Source organism: Triticum aestivum, chromosome 4D (assembly GCF_018294505.1).
Source record: "Triticum aestivum cultivar Chinese Spring chromosome 4D, IWGSC CS RefSeq v2.1, whole genome shotgun sequence".
NCBI classification, from domain to species: Eukaryota; Viridiplantae; Streptophyta; class Magnoliopsida; order Poales; family Poaceae; genus Triticum; species Triticum aestivum.
The window spans coordinates 508779955-508800131 of record NC_057805.1 but is presented as its reverse complement, the minus strand read 5'-3'; the positions used below and the strand labels follow the sequence as shown (position 1 = coordinate 508800131).

At 40.3% G+C, this 20177-nt stretch overlaps 1 protein-coding gene across 1 annotated transcript; it reads left to right on the top strand.

Annotated features, from left to right (window-relative positions):
• The first annotated feature begins 319 nt into the window (after window positions 1-319).
• LOC123099134 (CCR4-NOT transcription complex subunit 1) lies at window positions 320-19065 on the top strand. The gene is made up of 51 exons (XM_044521277.1): window positions 320-515; window positions 1426-1729; window positions 1833-2061; window positions 2162-2501; window positions 2588-2701; window positions 2779-2907; window positions 2989-3165; window positions 3251-3442; window positions 3748-3885; window positions 4394-4516; window positions 4603-4847; window positions 5359-5462; window positions 6069-6163; window positions 6250-6486; window positions 6688-6885; window positions 7077-7167; window positions 7277-7374; window positions 7469-7614; window positions 7707-7815; window positions 7897-8043; window positions 8299-8346; window positions 8417-8545; window positions 8633-8863; window positions 8959-9117; window positions 9205-9290; window positions 9373-9478; window positions 9556-9651; window positions 9775-9927; window positions 10236-10412; window positions 10509-10732; window positions 10820-10937; window positions 11022-11138; window positions 12073-12117; window positions 12496-12573; window positions 12655-12771; window positions 13352-13478; window positions 13611-13711; window positions 13966-14070; window positions 14308-14388; window positions 14775-14921; window positions 15014-15142; window positions 15811-15858; window positions 16006-16152; window positions 16264-16325; window positions 17049-17202; window positions 17294-17485; window positions 17562-17666; window positions 17758-17889; window positions 18185-18430; window positions 18518-18619; window positions 18715-19065. Exons 1-51 carry the CDS (start codon window positions 414-416, stop codon window positions 18850-18852), a joined length of 7218 nt encoding a protein of 2405 aa, XP_044377212.1. The 5' UTR covers window positions 320-413; the 3' UTR covers window positions 18853-19065.
• The last annotated feature ends 1112 nt before the right edge of the window (window positions 19066-20177 follow it).

Sequence of the window (20177 nt, the reverse complement as noted above, 5' to 3'; positions counted from 1 at the left end):
ACACACCAAACTCTTTCCTACACAATAAATGCACACAAAAACACACACAAGGCCAAAGAATGCCCTCGAACCTATCTATCCACCCATATCTGCAGACGAGCCCAAAATCGGTTGGGCCGCAGCGACCGGCGGAGCCGTCGATCCCCCGACGGACGGCCAGGAAAAGATGGATCGACGCAAACCCGGCGTGACACACGCCGGTCGGCTTCGATCGATCGTTCGGGTGCGATCCCGGCTATAAACAACACGAGGGCCACCCGCCCCTCCGCCATCTGCGCAGAACGCGAACGCTCCCCTCGCCCTCGCTCGCCCTCGGAGACCCAACAGCGAAGGCCATCAGCCGACCCCCAGCCCCCGCCCCAGCCCCGCTCTCGCCCCCGCCCCCGCCCGCCGCGGCGCTGCCCGCCGGCGAGATGGTCCCGCTGAGCCACCCCGGCGTCGCCGCCGAGGTGCGGCTGGTGCTGCAGGGCGCCACCGACGCCGACCGCGAGTCCGTCCGCCGCGAGCTCTGCCAGGTATATAAAACCCTAGACCCGCTCCCCCGCTGCCCGCCCACCGGTTCGGCGCGCCCGATTCGCCCCTCGCCCGCCCGGATCTGTTCCGCCGCGGTCCGTATCAGCTAATCTCACTCGCCACTGTGGCGGTGCGTCCCTAGGTAGGATCGTTGCTACATTATCGGGTTGGGTGACCTAGATTCCGAATCGGTGGTGTGCACAGCGTCCCGTGGACCATGAATTGGTCGGCTGTCCAGTCGCGATTGATCTCTGTATGCAGGCGTAGGGCCTGCCTGCAAGCCAGAGCACTTGTGCTAGGGCATGTTTGCCCGAGCTTACAATTCCTGGCAATCGGTCAGCACGTAAGCCCAGGAGTCCGCCTTGTACGCGGCGTGCTGCTGATTCCGAGAGGCCGTTTCGCGGAATTCTGATATTATCACTACCGTTTGCGCACCGCAAGACGACAAGATACGTTTCTACTGTAATTAGTAAGCAGAATAGAATGGGAATTCATTTCCCACACTTGGATGTTCCTAATTGAGCTAGTTATAGTTGAACTCGTCATGTCAATGCTCGCTATACAAATTGAGGTCGGCCCATCTGTCCATTTGACGTATGTAGAAGGATTTGGGGATAGGGAACGAGATGTGCCCATGCAGCACCTGGGCTGAGAGTGCAGCACGTGCCGCTGCTGGCATGTGGGATTCCGTCTCCGCATCAGTTGCCGAACGTTCTTAATTGCAGACAAGGCGTGGTCTTGTTGGCGGGCAGTATAGGCATGCCCACAAGCAACTCACAGCCTTTGTGAACAACCCGGCAGTTTACGAGAGAAATTTATTGCTCCAACCATTTCTGCGTCCAAGCAAAGTACAAAATTAACTCTAAAGTTCGGTGCAGGTTTTCTGATATATTTATCTTTCCACCTTTGCAGTTAGTTGACTATGGTCACGATGGATGTCTTTTGCTGCTCCAAGTCTGTTTGGATGAAGTGCTGCTGAATGACAGGGAGGCCAAAAACTTGCAGTTGAAGCATGATCTTCTATCCGCCACTTTCAGATATTGTCTGGATAAAACGTATTTTAGCACTTGTTTCTGTGAGGCACTGATGCGGATAAAAACTGGTACTGATGGCCTCCTTGAGACTCTGTCGAGTGCACTGGAACTCTCAGCAGCCGAGAAAGTCGGTATTGGTCTTGCGCTGTCAGATTCTGATAATTCAGGCATGAAGCTGAAAGGTAAACAGTAGGTGGTGAAGTTGAACTCTGTGTTGAGTGTATCAGGGTTGCTTCTTCTGGTTTCAGTTGTTCGTTGACATCTACTTCATTTTCATCGTTCCAGGGCAACAATTTGCAATTGCTCAAATTGAGGAGTTGTGTTTGAATCCTAATCAATCGGTACCAAATGATCAAATTCATGAAATCGTCGTCTTCCTTCACCAGACCGATGGCCTGGCAAAGCATATGGATACTTTTAGTAACATTGCTTCTCTTCTAGAAGTTGGACAGAGTCCTTTTTTTGCTCCCATCCCCAAAGAGCAGCATGATGTTCAGTCAATAAATCATTCAAGGTGTTTAATCTTTATAACTAGCCAAAACCTATACGTTTCGGTTCACCTCATGTCCATTTGATTACTTACATATTGCCCCCTTATTTTCTGTGTCGTGCAGACATTTGGAGATGTACTTGGATAGCACAAATGATGACTTTGAGTCACTTCTTTCTGAAATTGGGAAAGAAATAAGTATGGCGGACATAGTAACTGAGTTGGGTTATGGATGCACTGTTGACAGCACACAGTGTAAGGAAATACTTTCCACTTTTCAGCCTCTTGATGATGTGGCAATATCTAAGTTGCTCGGGGCAGTTATTGGCACTCAAAATAGTCTTGCAGAGGCCCATAACACTTATGCAACCTTTGTATCTGCTATTCGAAATACCCACTTGAGTGAGTCACCTCAATTGACTACATGGAACACAGATGTTCTTGTGGATTCAATCAACGAATTGGTGAGGCCTTGCTCATCGTCATGCTGTATTCTTTTCCTTTGCCTCACGCTTTTGCATTTTAACTTTGGTTGTTCTTTCCCATGTAGGCCCCAAGTACTAATTGGGTGCACGTTATGGAAAGCCTTGATCATGAGGGTTTCAGTATTCCTGATGAAGCAGCTTTCTGTTTACTGATGAATATATATGGCCGCGCTTGCAAGGTAAACATATATGTGCTCATTTTCAGGCATTTCAACAGACACACATGCTTGGCTGACAAATTTCTTGAATAATACAGGATCCCTTTCCGCTTCATGCTGTTTGTGGGTCAATGTGGACAAATACAGAAGGCCAGATATCATTTTTAAAGCATGCAATTTCTGCCCCTGCTACTATTTTTACATTTGCACATAGTTCGAGGCTGCTGGTACTATTTTCGTAACATGTGGCTTTACTCATGACAAGATCACGTACAATTCATACATCTAACAGTTGTAATTTCTTATAGGCACTTCCGGACTTTGCAAGTCTTGGTCCAGGTAATCATGCTTGGTTTTGCCTTGACCTTCTAGAGGTTTTATGCCAGCTTGCTGAAGTTGGACACACTGTGTCGGTGCGGTCCATGCTTGATTATCCTTTGGGACATTGCCCTGAACTCCTACTTGTTGGTCTTGGACACATCAACGTATGACATTCTTCTAGTCCTGCTTAACAAGCTACATTCAGTTCAATCATTTTACTATTGTTAATTCCCATGCTCTGCTATGCAGACTGCCTATAATCTCCTCCAATTTGAAGTGCTGTCCTGTGCATTTCCTGCTATTCTGAAGGACGCCACAAAGAGAAATGTGGTGAACTATCTCTGGCATATTAACCCATGCCTCACCCTTCGAGGATTTGTTGATGCTCATTCTGATCCAAGCTGTCTCCTGAGAATTGTGGATGTGTGTCACGACCTTAAGGTTTGTATAGACACAGTAACATTGACAGTTGTCAAAGTTATTGTTGCAACTTCGTCAGTGTTAATTTTATTTCTGGAAGTTAGTGGCAACATTGGGTTCTTTACAACTACAACAAATAGTAAGCTTTTCCTGAAGAAAGAAACCATTAATGTTGCTGGTGTACCTTGCACGAGGGTCATCCCATACACTTCTGATATAGAATATTTGGTTATTGGCACCATTTGAAACTGTAATGTTGTAATGTTATCTCAATATTTTGTCATCTTGTGAGTCATTCATCCAAATTTTATTTCCATTTGAAACAGATCCTATCTGCTGTCCTCGAGTCCACTCCATTCGCATTTAGCATTAGATTGGCGGCTGCTGCTTGTAGGAAAGATCATAGCCATCTTGAGAAATGGCTCACTGAGAAGTTAACTGTATACAAGGACGGTTTTGTCGAGGTAATATGCATGATTATATGCCCTAAATTACTATCTCTTAATGATGCATGCTTGGCCATTTTCCATACTCGTTGTAGAGTTTTAAATCTGCTATTGTATTCTTCAATACTTGCCCCCATTTTTATTAGATCTCGTTCTAGTACGCGTGCAGTCAATGTTTTTTTTTCACTTTGATGGCTAATTTCTTTATTTTTCATTTGCAAATGCTATTATTAGGTTTCTCATAAAAATCTCTTTTGAATCAGTACAGTATTCATGCTTTCCAAACTGTGATTCAAAGAGTTGTGTTCAGATGTGTATAGATAATGTTTATACTTTATATGTATTGTTAAAGTGTGATTCAAAGAGTTGTGGTCAAATGTGTATATTGAGACTGTTTTCTTTTAACTTGAGTATATTGAGACTGTTGATGTCCAAAGTGACAAGTAAAAAAGAATGAATTTAGTCTTTTCATTGCCATCTCAAAGTTTTAGTTTCCCCTATTTACACTCTGAGCTCTGACTCCCAGGAATGCGTTAATTTCCTGAAAGAAGCTATGAACGCCGCATCTTATGTGGTAGAGGGTACCACGGAACAACCTCAAGCTAGTGTTGTGGACACGTATTGGGAAGCTTGTCCTCCCTTTATAAAGGTTTGCCCGATTCTTGGTTATTGTGCTTCTGCAATTTGTTAGTAGCTCTTTCCTCGACTCGTAAATATTGTCACGCGCATTTGCAGGTTCTCCAGTCTCACTTGGGACAGCTCTTATCCAACCAACTCTCGGATGAACTAAGGGAGTTGTGTGCTCTGTATGAATCGAGAAATCAGGGTCCTGTAGCAAGGGACATACCTACCTCGGAGGGAGGTTCAGATGATGTTGAAGTAGAAGCAAATGCGTATTTTCACCAGATGTTTTCTGGACAGATAAACATTGATGTGATGATACAAATGCTCACTCGCTTCAAAGAATCTCCAGATAAGAGGTGCATTTCTGAGATCAATTTGAAAATGACTTCTTATTGCCTGTTTAACTCAACTTGTGGTTTATATAGTCACATAGAAACACTGCAAAAAACTGTATGCACAAGGAATTTATAAGCAACTGATGGTAATAAGCTGAAGTGTTGGATATTCAAGATTATAGCTGACCTAAGCACGGAAATACAATATTATTGGTCTCTTTTACAGTGTAGGACATGATTTAATTATACCATCCTGTCTTTTAGTTATCTGGCTTTCTAGAAATTATTGTTATGTTAACTTGTTTAGTTCAGTTTTGGATAGACTGCCCGCGCAACATTGATTGTTTTGAGAACTTTTCTGATTGAATCACTGACTGCATTTATTTCCTCCAAAGTTTGTTTGCCAAGTTGTATGAGATAATAAACACAAGCCACTAACTAGTATGCTCTGTTTGTTCTCCAACCTCGTCTAGCATAGTTTTTCCTGCACTGATTGTTGACAAATGGATTACATGAATGTTATGGATTCCAGGGAGCAATCAATTTTTAATTGTATGATCTCAAATCTGTTTGAGGAATACAAGTTCTTTACGAAGTATCCGGATAAGCAGCTTAAACTAGCTGCTGTGCTATTTGGTAAGTATATCTTCACTTTGCTACACCTTCATAAGCCACTTATTATATTGAATTGTGACCTGAGGTTACCTTTCTCATTAAAGCAGTGTTTTCTGGTTCTCTATCTTTTTGCTTAAACTGCTCGTGACTTAGCTGGACTTGATATACATAATCTTTTTCCACACAAGTACAGATCTACTACCCAGTCTTGAAAATTACAGCTTGAAATTGTTGCTGTGTTTTAGGCTTTCACCGTGTTAGATTTTGTTAGAACAATTCAGACATGCTTCCATCAAGACCTTATATTACTTTGCTATTTGATGCTATCCAAACAACACAAGCTTAGGTTGAATTGTATTTTTATGGGGGTTATGATAACTCTCTGACTGCAAAATGCCCACATGTTCTACGTTATTTCATTATGGATCCATGTTTAGTTGCCTGTAACATACAATTTGTCACAGCAGTAGTGTTCCACACTCTGTTCATTTCTGCTACATCAAGATTTGAATTAAGGTTATAGTAGTCCATTAGTAGTCTATATGCCTGGAACATGCTCGTGCAAAAGTCATCATCTGCTCCACTCAATTGTGCTGTTGTCTAATCCAATTCCATTTTTTGAAACAGGATCCCTTATCAAACATGAACTTGTGGCCCACCTCGGACTTGGGATTGCTCTACGCGCTGTTCTTGATGCCTTACGCAAGTCTGTTGATTCAAAGGTAGCTCAAATCTGTTTTATTTTGGTGTCCACATATGTTCACTGATCTGTGCAATCCGTAGTCCTGATCGTGTTATTTGGATGCAGATGTTTATGTTTGGTACGACAGCATTGGAACAGTTCATGGATCGTGTAATAGAGTGGCCACAGTACTGCAATCACATATTGCAGATTTCACATCTTCGAGCTACTCATGCTGAAATGGTCTCTGCAATTGAGCGAGCACTTGCCAGGATTTCATCAAGTCAAAATGAGCCCAACGCTGGCAACTTGCTTTCCACGGAGCAGCTTGTTTCTGGATCGTCATCTATTGAAGCCATGGAGGTAACTCATCACAAAAACTTAAATGAGGGTAAATAATCTTTGGGGGCAACTGTTGAATTGGAACTGAAGGTGGATTGGCCACCAGGAATATATTGTTTGGCAATTTTCAGGATAATAAGATCCTGCCACTTTCCTACTGTTTTAATATGTTGTGCTGCGACCTAATCCCTTTTCATCATTGACATGTTTGGATTTCTTTAGGCATCTGAACCATCATGGCAGTTAATGGGTACATCTCCAACTCAGCTAGGAAGGACACCTTACCCGTTGCAGCAAAGGCAAGCAAGTGTCCTTGGAGACAGGTCCAAGATCTCCGTCGGCACCTCTCAGAATAAGAGCATTTTACCTAGTCAGCCTTCAGTTCCTTCGGCATCTGCTGATTCAGCCTTTAATTTAAAGGTACTTTTCTAAGGCATCTGGAGGTATTACAGATTTTCTAGATGCTTTCCTGTTACCTTGCCTGTTCATATTTCCAAAAGTGAGATGCTTGGATGCAGTGCTGGTTTCTGATCTTTTTTTTTCTTTAATGTTATTTGTGTAACTTATCCACCAGTAACTGTCTCTCTTACTGTGAAAATATTCAATTGCAGACTACTGTTCCACCTTCATTAGCTCACTCTACGAGCATGTCAAATAGTGCTCATTCCACTAGTTTTCTGCGCCCCCGGAATACCTCGACAGGTGACTTGATTACTTGTTATTTTCACAAGAAGAGTTGTGATTACATTTTATTTGTTCTATAATCTCTATGCTACCGCTCCATGAATTATTTTCTGGTCCCTTTTTATAGTTTTGCCCCGGCAACATTCCTACACTACGGGATTTGGAAATGCTTTAAATATTGAGACACTTGTAGCAGCAGCGGAGCAAAGAGATAATACAATTGAGGTTGGTATTGGCGTATTGCTATTGTTTTCCATGGTGTGCTCTCGTGGGAGAATACACAATGTGGTTGGGCTAATTGATTTTCCTCTCCATCTAGACTCCCCCGTCTGAAGTTCAGGACAAGATCTTGTTTATGATTAACAATATATCCACCTCTAATATGGAAGCCAAGGCGAAAGAATTTAATGAAGTGCTTCAGGAACAATATTATCCTTGGTTTGCACAGTACATGGTCATGAAAAGGTACAATACCCATTCATTTCCTCTCTTTTTTGCACCAGTTTTGCACCAGTTTTTCTAACGTTGACGCACTAATTTCATGTCCATCTTTGCAGGGCAAGCATCGAGCCAAATTTTCATGATTTATACCTGAAATTCTTTGACAAACTTAACTCAAGATCCTTGAGTAAGGAGATGCTGAAAGCTACATATGAGAACTGCAAGGTTGCGGTCACTCTAACTTGTCTACTTTTTCTGCCTTGACCATAAAACAAGTTTGTTGAACCTTAAGATTTTCCTGTGCAGGTTTTGTTAAGATCAGATCTTATCAAATCTAGTTCCGAGGAACGTTCCTTGCTAAAAAATTTGGGCAGTTGGTTGGGAAAATTTACCATTGGAAGAAACCAGACATTAAGAGCCAAGGAAATTGACCCGAAATCTCTTATTGTGGAGGTACTTGTTTTGTACCAGATTCTGCATTTTAGATTTGTTTGACTGCATTCGTCTGCCAAATATTCTTTGCTGAGTTTAGTTTCTGAGTTCTCCCTCCCTTCTACAGACCGTTCGGCCATGCCTGACTTGTTTTGGGTCTTATTTATTTCTAAAACTTGCATTTTACCTATATTTGCGTGCATGTATCGGTAGGGTGATTCTGCCAAGTGGTATTAAGCAATTATGCTTGACAATCTTTTGAAATTATCATTTCAGGCTTATGAGAGAGGACTTATGATTGCTGTAATTCCATTCACTTCAAAGGTGTGTATTTGCAGCATTCTCATTTGTATAAAACATGCTGCCTGGTATCTGACCAGTGCTTGCTCTGCAGATTCTCGAACCTTGCCATTCAAGTATAGCATATCGTCCTCCAAATCCGTGGACAATGGGAATTCTTAGTCTACTTTCTGAGATCTATAATCTACCAAACCTGAAGATGAATCTAAAATTTGACATTGAGGTTGTCAACTTTTTTGGTTAGACTGTCTTGTTGACTATCTTTTGTTCTATTGTTACACCCTATAACTCTTATTATGTGGGATTTTAGGTCCTGTTTAAGAACCTCAGTGTGGACATGAAAGATGTGAAACCGACTTCCCTTCTTAAAGATCGAGGACGTGAAGTTGAGGGAAACCCAGATTTTTCAAACAAAGATGTTGCTTCGTCCCAAACCCCAGTGGCTGCAGAAGTCTCTTCAGGTGTCAACCCCCCAATAAAACATGTAGACCTGCAGCCTGAGGTCAATAGCACTTCCCGTACCCTGAGCCTTCCAACTATAGTGAGTCAAAATGGCTTGGGCATGCGTTATTAATTCAATCATGTTAGGGGATGCATTCTTGTTCTATTATATTTACACATTTTTTATGCATGCAGTATACTGCTCCTGTTCGTCTCCCTCCTAACAGTATGGTGGAGGATGATAAAATTGCTCTAATGATGCCTGAGCAAGTCCCCTCTCACACCTTGACCCAGGTCTCATCTTCACAAACACCATTAGTATCACTATCGCCATCGCCACTCTCTCTAACTCAGGTTTGCCATGCTACCATTTTCACCCATCTTTTGCTGGGTTACTAGATTTTATATGTTATTGTGCAATTTCTCATCTGTTGTTTGCAGCTTTTGTCGCTGATTCCACATGATGAGATACGCTTCAAAATAAGCTCAAAACTTTTGCCTTTTGGCTCACAGTTGCAGTTCAGCAAGTATGTTTGATGCTTCTAAACATAAATATCTGACACAATTTGGATTTGACTGACTAGCTGATAAACTCCTGTTATTCCATAGAATCATGGGTGTGGCTTTGGATAAGGCTATCAAAGAGATAATACTCCCTGTCATTGAAAGAAGTGTCTCAATAGCAAGCAAAACTACAAAAGAAATTATTCTAAAGGTTTCCTTGTATTCTTTCTGAAAGTTTTTTGTCATAGTGAAATTGTTGTTATGTTACTGATATTTTAATTCCTGAAGGATTATGCAACGGAATCTGATTACAGTGCTGCAAATCGCTCGGCTCGTTTGATGGTCGGAACGTTAGCTGGAAGTCTAGCCCATGTTACTTGCAAGGTACCTCTTGCTTGTTTTTAAGCCCTATAAGCAGTAACGTTCTTCTGTTTTGTCTTGTGGTTGTTTTTATTGTTTTTAATCTTTTGTGCAACCTATTATATTATTTCCTTTTCCCTCGTGTAGGAACCGCTTCGTGTTGCGCTACTGTCTCATCTCCGAAGCCTTACTCAAAACCTTGCTAGCAACAGCGAAACTCTTGAGCAAATAGTACAGATTCTGATCAACGACAATTTGGATCTTGGCTGTGCAAGTATTGAGTCTGTAGCGGCGCGCAAGGTAGCTCTTTGACATGCTATCGTGTCCCTTGTCCTACTCAACAAGACAGTAACATATACTTTATTTGCTGTTTCTTTAAAGTCTAGACACATTTTCTTGAGTTCCCATGCATTATGTGATCTTCTATAGTCTAGTTCAGCAATTTGAGTGCCAATATCTACCAGTGATTTACTTTCATACTGTGGAACTTGCCTCCTCTCCTTTTCTGATCACCCTGAGCATGTCCCCATTAGCATTTTGCCAACAATGAGCTACAATGGTGAAGTTGGTGAAGTTCACTGCCTCATGACATGTACGCCATTTTGCAGGCTGTTGATTCGATTGAGGGTGAAATAACTCAATCCTTTTCACAACAAAGGAAGAAAAGAGAGGCAGCTGGTCCTACATATTATGACTCTTTTGCTTATGCTCAAGGTCCATTTGCCCCTGTACCTGAAGTATTCCATACCAAGGCAGAGTCTCCTGCCCAACAACGAGTATATGAGGTGTAGCACCAGGACTTCAAATTGTCAATTAGAATTAACACGTGATGTTTCTGTACTGTACATGTGACTAACCGCATCTTGTGTTGTTGATTTCAGGAGTTTGTTCATGTATGGCAGAGTAGTCATGGCCAAAGTGTTGGTGCTGCAAGTTCTGGTACAGCTGCTGTATCGAGCAATTTTGGTGTACCTCGAGCTTACAGCCCAAGTTTAGCACAAGCTTCCAGTGGTTTCTTGTCTGCTCAAACAGCTCCACTTACATTAACTCAGCCTACAGAGCTGGTGTATGAGGAATTGATTCCTGGCGCTTCACAACTTTCTAGGTACACATACTTTGGTACCTTTTGGTTTTGAAATGTGGTTTGCTCGAACTGCTATCCCTAGATTGATGAACACCTTGTGCCTCGTAGTGATTCTCCTGCTCAAGTTGGGACCAGCGACTCTTCTGGCTGGCTTGGTGGAACCATTGGCGATGCATCCACATCTCCACCCTTGATGTCTAATGACCTACCTGCGGGAGGAATAATGGTCACGACCAACATAACATTTCTTGTTCACTTCATGTGTACATGATATATGAGACTTCTGAAACCTGTTTCAATCATGTACCAGGATTTAAATGTTATGACGCCACCTCCAGCTACATTTCCTGACAATCTAGGATCTGGTTTACCTGATACTTTGAGCACTGGTGATGCTATGGAGAGATACGAACAGGTTTCACAAAAGGTAAATTTGGAGAGATATATGTGAACTGATAATCAGCAACACATGAACTTCCATTCAATTTTGTCATGATTTAATGGCTGCTTTCTATCAGAATGAATACCTAAATTTATATTCTATGATCCAAAGGCCAACATATAACAGACAGGTCTGGGTAATAACAGAAAACACCTTATATGTTAATGTATTAGCCATGTGAGTTAGTAACTCTATTGTCTTTTACTTAGGACTTGTTATCATATGTTCTATTAATTTATTATTATCATGTGGAGTTTTTGTTGAATGCATCTGATAATTTATCTTAGTTTCTAACCAAAGCAGCCCTGTTCTTTGCTTCGGATACAAGTATATAAACTGGCTCACTAGTCTGGTTCTGCCTAGGAATGTATATGCCTCCACTTTGTGCTTCGCCTACAGACTGCCCACACCACACCTAGTCGTGCTTCTTTGTCACCTGTGCCATGCTTCATTTTTGTTGGAGACTCTTTAGTAGTTGGTTGGGTATCCACTGTGTTTTAGGTTAGTAACACTTATTTCTTGTTAAGATTTTTTTTACAAGGTTTGGGGGGGGGGGGGGGGATTGATGAGCCACCTCCAACACCCATTTATTTATTTAACAGTAGATAGAAATATTTAGGTTAGTTTCATTTTGAAGATGCCATCACGTACATGTGGGGTTGTCAAGTGGGCCCACATGTCAGTGGCACATTGTTGATATGTCTTTGTGATGGTGCAGAGCGATCTGCATTCATTTTGTTTCTTATGTTTATATATCTCATACTGTAAATAATATGAACTTTACTATAAATTCCGACCTTCTGTACTTTCTGATTAAAAATCTCAATTCCATGTATATTAAGGCAACTCCAGTAGTTTTAAAATTTCTACATAATCACATATATCTGTTTTGCTTAACTGATTTGTTGTTACCCTCCAGCTGGAAGTCTTGATTGCCAAGGATGGTAAAGATGTGGAAATCCAGGTTAACCCTCATTACTTCCCTCATTACTTCTACTCTGTAGGAATTTAGTGCTTCCACTTTAGGCAAAGTGTGGCCTCTGCCACTGCTCCTGTAGTCCTGTGTTGTGAACCAAAACAATAGGTGTGAATACTGTGGCAAGAGAAACAATATGTCATCATCCCGTTTAGCAACTAAGAAGTGTAGGAACTAACGAGTGTGGTGCACCACTGTGTTTTTAGGCAATATTAGCTGTGAACCAAACAGCTCATTGATCTATTGCTGTAACATTTTGTGAAGTTAATCACACCGTGCATGGTTTCATTGTTTAGTATATTAAAAACTCATATACTTTATCTAATTGCTACTAACATGTCTTCTTCATTGTGTTCTCTTGTTCAGTCTGTTGTAGCGGAAGTTCCTGATATCTTACTCAAATGTGTTAATCGGGATGAGGCTGCATTAGCTGTTGCACAAAAGGTAAATCATGGTCATTTTGTTATTCACAATACTCTGTCAATTGTTCTTCTAACATATTTTTCTTGGTGTCTTTGGTCTCAGGTTTTCAAAAGTTTGTATGACAACACATCAAATAGCGGTTCTGTCATGTGGTTTCTAGCAACCTTAGTTGCGATAAGAGATGTATGCAAGCTTGTTGTCAAGGAGCTAACAAATTGGGTATGTTTCTTTATGGCATATACCCTTTGTTTTAGTTGCCTTTTTTCGCTTTCCTGATTTTCCATAATTCATCTTGTTGTGCTACGTCAATGTAGTTTGTTGTTATTGATCCAAAGGTCTATATAACTCGTATATCCATCAAGGAGCCTTAATTTCATTTGAATGCCGTGTTTAAATTTGTTATGCTTCTATTTATATACTTGCATTAGTGTGCAATATGTCTGGTATGTTAGACTACCTTTTATGAGTGTGAATTGACCTTTTCGTGTCTTGTGAGATAATTTAGTGTAATGCAGTTGTGCATAAGAGCGAGCGGGCTGCCAAACAATATTCAGTTAATAAACAACGTACTAACGATACAAATTACAACCGTTAGTTCCGTTTTGGAATTAGCACTTGGCACAGAGGTTTATGCAGCATATTTGAACCCTTGTGCGACAGAGATCACCTATTGATATTTAATTCTCAGGAACGGAGTTTATCAATTGGGCTCTTGGTTTGCTGTGATTTGTTCCACAGTTCTCAGGTTGGGGACTTCACACACAAGTTTTTTAATTGTCTTGTCAACTTTTGTGCGCAGGTAATCTATTCGGACGATGAGAAGAAGTTTAATAGTGAAATCATTTTTGCCCTTATTCGTTCTGATTTGCTGGATGTCAGGGAGTACAATGTTCAGTTAGCAAAGCTAATTGACGGTGGAAGAAACAGTACGTTGAATTGTTTTGTTTTGTAGTATATAGTACTTCCTCTGTTTCATAGTCCTCACAAACACTGGACCTGTGCCTCTTGTATTATTTTCGTCTATTAATTGGGTTGCCAAATGTTTCTTCTCTCCTCAGAGATTGCAACAGAATTTGCCATGTCACTTGTCCAGACATTGATTACTCAGGACTCCGCTAGTATCTCAGAACTCCAGGATGTTGTTGATGTGCTATCAAAGGTGCACTGATTCTCTGAGCTGCTGTATATATTCAGTTGTTGCCCCGTTGGTCTTGCCCCCAAGGAGCATGCTCTGTGGCAACCAAGGACAATCTTTGTATTTTCTGATTGAATATTTCTATCCAAAAAATATTTCTTTTTGCCAAACAAATTACAAATGGTGGACAAGAGCTAGATATTGAAGTAGTTACTCAAATGGAGATCAGATTCAGTACATGTCAAAATCTGGCTCACTCTTATACATTTGGTTTTCAGATTTCAAGGAGGTCAGGTTCACCTGAGTTGATGCAACAGGTGAATGAGATTGCAAGGAATAATGCCAACAATGCTCCTGGTTTTGCTTTTGGGAAGGATAAAAAGGTTAGGCCACATTTAAAAACGATCTCAACTATCAAGTGTCGTTTGTTCACATTTAAAAATGATCTCAACTATCAAGTGTCGTTTGTTCACATTTAAAAATGATCTCAACTATCAAGTGTCTTTTGTTCACATTTAAAAATGATCTCAACTATCAACTGTCTTTTGTTCACAATGTGTCTCGTAGGTAAACGCAGTTGGTGATTCGATTGTATCTAAACATGTCTTTCAAATTTGTAGGTTCTACCTAACCGGGCAAACAAAGAGGAAAACAGTGTTAACGACGCCACTGTAGCTGATTCTGTTGCTTTTCAAGACCAGGTATCTTTTGTGGAACTCGTTCAGTAGCATAAACTATGAATTCTGCAATATTTACTAGAACTTTGTTTTGATTCACGTGAATCTTGAGGATATAACAGTAAGATTTTTCTTTGCTATATGTAGGCTTTTTAGATGCTTATTTGTGTTTCTGATACCCCCTTATTTCTACATTCAATACTTTGTACATGCAAGTTAACTTAAGTATTGCCTAACCATAGTACAAGTTTTGGTTTAAATCGGTCATCTGGCTTTGTTGCCATAATTTTATTCTTACAGTGTAGAAAAATATCAGCAGTGTAACATATTATTTTAAAGGTCCATTTTTACACATCAGAATGAATTGTATATGCTAGGATTTTTGATGCATTATATTGGTTGATTCACAGGTTGCACACCTATTTTCTGAGTGGTGCCAAATATGTGATCATCCAAATGCTAGTGATGCGGCCTATAGTCGTTATGTTATGCAGTTGCAACATATTGGCCTGCTGAAGGGAGACGAATTCACTGAACGTTTCTTCCGAATTCTCACGGTGATTATTCTACTCGTAGATTATACTCTGTCTGTCTGTGTGTGTGTGTTGCTTTTTTTTTTTACTTTCATGCTAATTTTTGAATCAATCAGGAACTTGCTGTTGCACACTCTGTAGTCTCTGAGCAAATTAATGCTCCTGGTGGATTGTCTCAGCAGTCATCACATATATCATATTTCCCCATTGATTCATATTCGAAGCTTGTGTCTGTGGTGATAAAGGTATCTATAAAATTATTTTGTACACATGCTTCTGTATTACTTTGGAGTCTGCTGTGTATGGTTTAGGATTGTTGTAGGATGAATATGGAATTTTTAAAGGTTCGTTCTTTTTGTAGCTGTCAACTTGTTATGTTTATGAGCAAGAACTGGCACGTGAATAATGTCTCTGCTAATGAAACAGAAAATAAACAGGCTTTTTATAGGAGCAGAATGCAGTGGTCGATTTATTTGCCTATCATGTATTCTTCCCTCGTTTATTTTTTTCCAGTGACATGTCGTATAACTATACATACCTCAAGAAATGGAGTTGAGTTCATAATGATTTATTTTATGTATGTATTCTGCGAGTTATGTAGCATTCTGTTTCGTTAGTACAGTTGAATTGTTGTTTGCCCTGGATACTGTCGGATGTTGTTTTTCAGTATGGATTATTTGGTCAGATCACTCACAGGGCTTTACTATCACTGTTTCTTATAGCAAATTTATCCACTCCCTTTTATGTTAAAAAGTTCACTTATAGCTAGCCACAGGGGATAACTTCAAACGTGGAAAGTTATGTTTGTCAAAAAGATAGTTGAAGTCACAATTTTTTGACGGCATGCACAGAAGATTATGCTCTCTAATCTCTATTATCCTGGATACTAATTCCTCTTATTATTTGTCTTCAGAATTGTTCAGTGGAAATAGGACCAAATAAAGGCAGCCTTCTTCCCAAGGTCAGTATCTAGAAACCAGTGATAACCTTTTGCCCTATACTAGTTAAAGAATGTAGAATCAAATTCTGGATTGAGAAGTTGGACTTCAAAAATCTGTCATGCAAATTACTTGAACTACTGAAGTTAAATTGTTTTCAATGTGTCCAGATATTGTCAGTGACAATTAGGGTCATTCAGAAAGATGCTGAAGAGAAGAAAGCTTCATTTAACCCCCGACCATACTTTCGGCTGTTTATCAATTGGCTGAATGACCTTAGTACTTCTGAACTCCATCATGATGGAGCTAATTTCCAGGTACACATGTTTTTAACTATGTATAGTTTATTCTTTTTGTACCAGGAACTATTTTAGTTTATTATTTATTGTACCAGGAGGAATATAACAATCTTTTTTGGTATATATCAGGTTTTGGCTGCATTTGCAAATGCATTCCATGTACTGCAACCCTCGAGAATTCCTAGCATGAGGTTTGTCCATCACTTTTGGCTCACTTATTAATCTGCTCATCCTATGTCAATATCTACATGCTATGTCATCTGATGTTTCTGAATCATTGTAGTTTAGGCACCATAAAAGATTGTTAGTTCAATGTGCTTTATATCCTAGTCCCCGCCCCCCCGCGTATCTTTGAAGATTTTCCTTCTCTAAGTGCTTCGTTACATTTTTCTTTTGTACAGCACTGATTATGTAATAATGTTAACTCACAGTCCCACATCAAAAGGTCAACTCAATTGTCCTTGTACTCTACTTGCTGTGCGGCTGTTATGCACAAGGTTGGTTAGCTATCAGGATTGGTTAGGGCGCTCACTTTCAAGTAGCAGCCAGCAAAACAGCATGGCTCTTAATTTGGATATAAGACCTTGCGTCAAGATGACCAGCCCAATGCCTTTTAATAAAGCAGGCCTCACCTAGTAGTGATGACTTGACAAAAATAAAGAAAATTACACTAGGGTAACTATATAGATGATACTGCTGCTGCCCCTTGGTCTTGGTGCAGCCTCCAGCCTCTCTGGATTATGTGCACATGCCTGCTTCTCCTTGTTGTCGTCAGACCAAAATCCTGTAATAGTGGTTGATAGTTTCTGGTTTTTTACTGCAGCTAAACCTCAAATGTTCACTTATAGATTTGTACTATGTTTGAAATCTGTATTGGTAATATTTTGGTAATCTGATACATTGTTCTGTTGCAGCTTTGCTTGGCTTGAGTTGGTGAGTCATAGAACCTTTATGGCAAGACTGCTGACGGGCAATTCACAAAAAGGGTGGCCTTTTTTCCAACGACTACTTATTGATCTGTTCAAATTCATGGAACCGTATTTGAGAACTGCCGACCTTTTAGAACCAGTTAATCCCCCCTTTCCAATCACTTTTCGCATTTGTCTTGTTCAAGTAATTATGAGCCACCTCTTATATCTGTTGTGTTTGTTTTACTTAGGTGCACCTTATGTACAAAGGAACTATGAGAGTGCTGCTTGTACTACTCCATGACTTTCCTGAATTTCTGTGTGATTATCACTTCAGTTTTTGTGACGTGATCCCTTCCAGTTGCATTCAAATGCGCAATGTCATTCTTAGTGCTTTTCCGCGCAACATGAGACTTCCAGACCCATCTACTCCTAACTTGAAGGTCTATCTAAAGAGACATAAAAGTTCCTTCCATTCTCCTAATTTCAGACAATATCTGACTCTTGTTTCTGTGGCAGATTGATCTGCTAGCTGAAATTTCATTACCTCCACGAATCATGTCAGATGTCGATGGTGCCCTCAAGTTAAAGCATATGAAGGTTGATGTCGATGAGTATCTTAAGGTGATGGCATTTATATATGCTGAATGAATTGCTTGTGTTGTCTGGGACCCTCATTTTACAGCGTTGTTGAATCTTCACTTGTATTGTGCAGAGACCAGAAGGCTCATCCTTTTTGAATGATCTGAAGCAAAAATTGCTGCTGCCTCAGAATGAAGCTAATGTTGCTGGGACACGCTACAATGTGCCTCTGATGAATTCGCTTGTTCTCTACATTGGCATCCAAGTGAGTATATTTTTCATCTCATGTGGTGGAATTACCAGTAGGGACTTGCTACTTCTGAGTACTTGTTCATAGACCAATTCTTCTTTCTTAAGAAAAAATCACCACAAATTTCTTCCGCACACTTGAGGTTGTCCTCTTGTCTTGTCTGGGATGTTGTCTTATTTTTCTTTAATATAGGATAACAGTAATCTTCTGCCTCGTTTTTGTTTTATTAGTTTGTTGTGAGTTTGCCGTTCTGCTTCTTTTATTTGTTATATGTCATATTCTAAGCTGCTATTTGGAAATAAAATTTCAGGCGGTGCAACAATTGCAAGCGAACAAGGCAAATGCATCTGCGTCAGCACAGCAGATTAACCATAATACAATGGATATTTTTCAGATCGAAACAGCGACTGAATTTTTCAGATATCTTGTAACGAACTTGGATACAGAGGGGCGCTACCTGTTTTTGAATGCGATTGCTAACCAACTGCGCTACCCGAATAGCCACACACACTACTTCTCCTTCATCATTCTGTATCTATTTGCTGAAGCTGCCCAGGTATTTTTCAGTTGGTGCAAAGCGAGCATGAATCTAGTTTGTTTCCTTTCTCCTAACTAACAATGGAGTTGGAACTGGAATTTGCAGGAACATATCCAGGAGCAGGTAACCAGGGTTCTCTTAGAACGGCTGATAGTGAACCGTCCTCACCCCTGGGGATTACTCATCACCTTCATCGAGCTGATAAAGGTATTTTGTAAAAAAATTTGCATTTTTATTCATGTTTGGCGAAATCCATCACCACAATGGTGACTAATGTATGCGGCATTGTTGCGCTCTGTTAGAACCCACGCTACAACTTTTGGAACCGAGCCTTCACACACTGCGCACCTGAGATTAAGCAGCTGTTTGAGTCGGTCGCAAAGTCATGCGGTGGAGGCGCTGGAAAGGCAGTGGACGATGGCTCTGATGGCGGCCACTAATGTAGTTAGTTTCTTGTAAATGGTATATGGCTGCTTGTCATGGTCTGATGGGTTGACGTGCGGTTGACTTGCTGACAGATATTTGTTTTGTATCATACTGGATATTGTGCTGTGAAGATTGTGGTGAACCCTCGAACCATCAGCAAATATTAGCCCTTAGGGGTACTATTCATATTATATCTGTATAAAAATCAGAATCAGGTGTTTGTGGTAGCCGCGTCTGGACTTTGTTGTTTGTTGAAAAGTGTCTTTCAATCCCTGAGCAATAAACATATCATGCAACAATTGAAAAACAGTTTATTTTTTGACGGAAAACAATAATACTCGTATGTTGTAGTGTCTCACGACTATTTGTACGTTTCGCGCATGGCACCACGTTTCTTCCGCCTCCCAGCAGAATTATTGATTAATTCCATGGCTGGTACTGTTTTGTTTTATCAGTCATATTTTCCCTTCACGTCGCTTAAACCTGACTTATAAAAGCAAACTGCAGATCTATGAATAGGAAACATTGCCATCAGTAAAGTTTGGACCCTATAATATCTGGTGATAGTTTTTGTTGGGGAGCAATAAGTGTACAAATATTTTCTTATATTCCCTCCATAAAGAAATATAAAAACATTAGATTACTACAGTGATCTACTCCCTCTGTTCCCAAATATTTGTCTTTCTAGACATTTCAAATGGATTACAACGTACGGATGCATAGACATATTTTAAAGTATAGATTCACTCATTTTGCTTCGTATGTAGTCTTGTTAAAATTTCTAGAAAGACAAATGTTTAGAAATGGAGGGAGTAAACGCTTACAAGAAAGACAGGGAAAATGAAATTGCCATGTTTGAAAGACGAAAAAATGTTGTGCATTTGCCGTGTGTATAAAACAAGCAGTTTTAACATGCTCCCTCTTACCCCCTCTTTTTACATGAGAGGTAAGACTATATAATACTCCCTCTGTTCCTAAATACGAGTCTTTCTAGAGATTTCAATATGGACCGCATACAGAGCAAAATGAGTGAATCTACACTCTAAACTATGTCTATATACATCTGTATGTAGCCATAGTGAAAATCTCTAAAAAGACTTATATTTAAAAACGGAGGGAGTAGATCTAAGCCGTTGATCTCATTAGTTAGTGGTCTAACTTTTTACCTCACATGTAAAAAGAGAGGGTAAGAGGGAGCATGTTAAAATTTGCCAAACAACTTGACATGTGAACATAAAAAAATGTTTAAATTTGCCATGACATAAAGAGGAAGTGAGAATTGATCCAATGCAGTAGGTGGGTTATGTTTGAATATGATGCATTTGCACGGCTTCTGTAT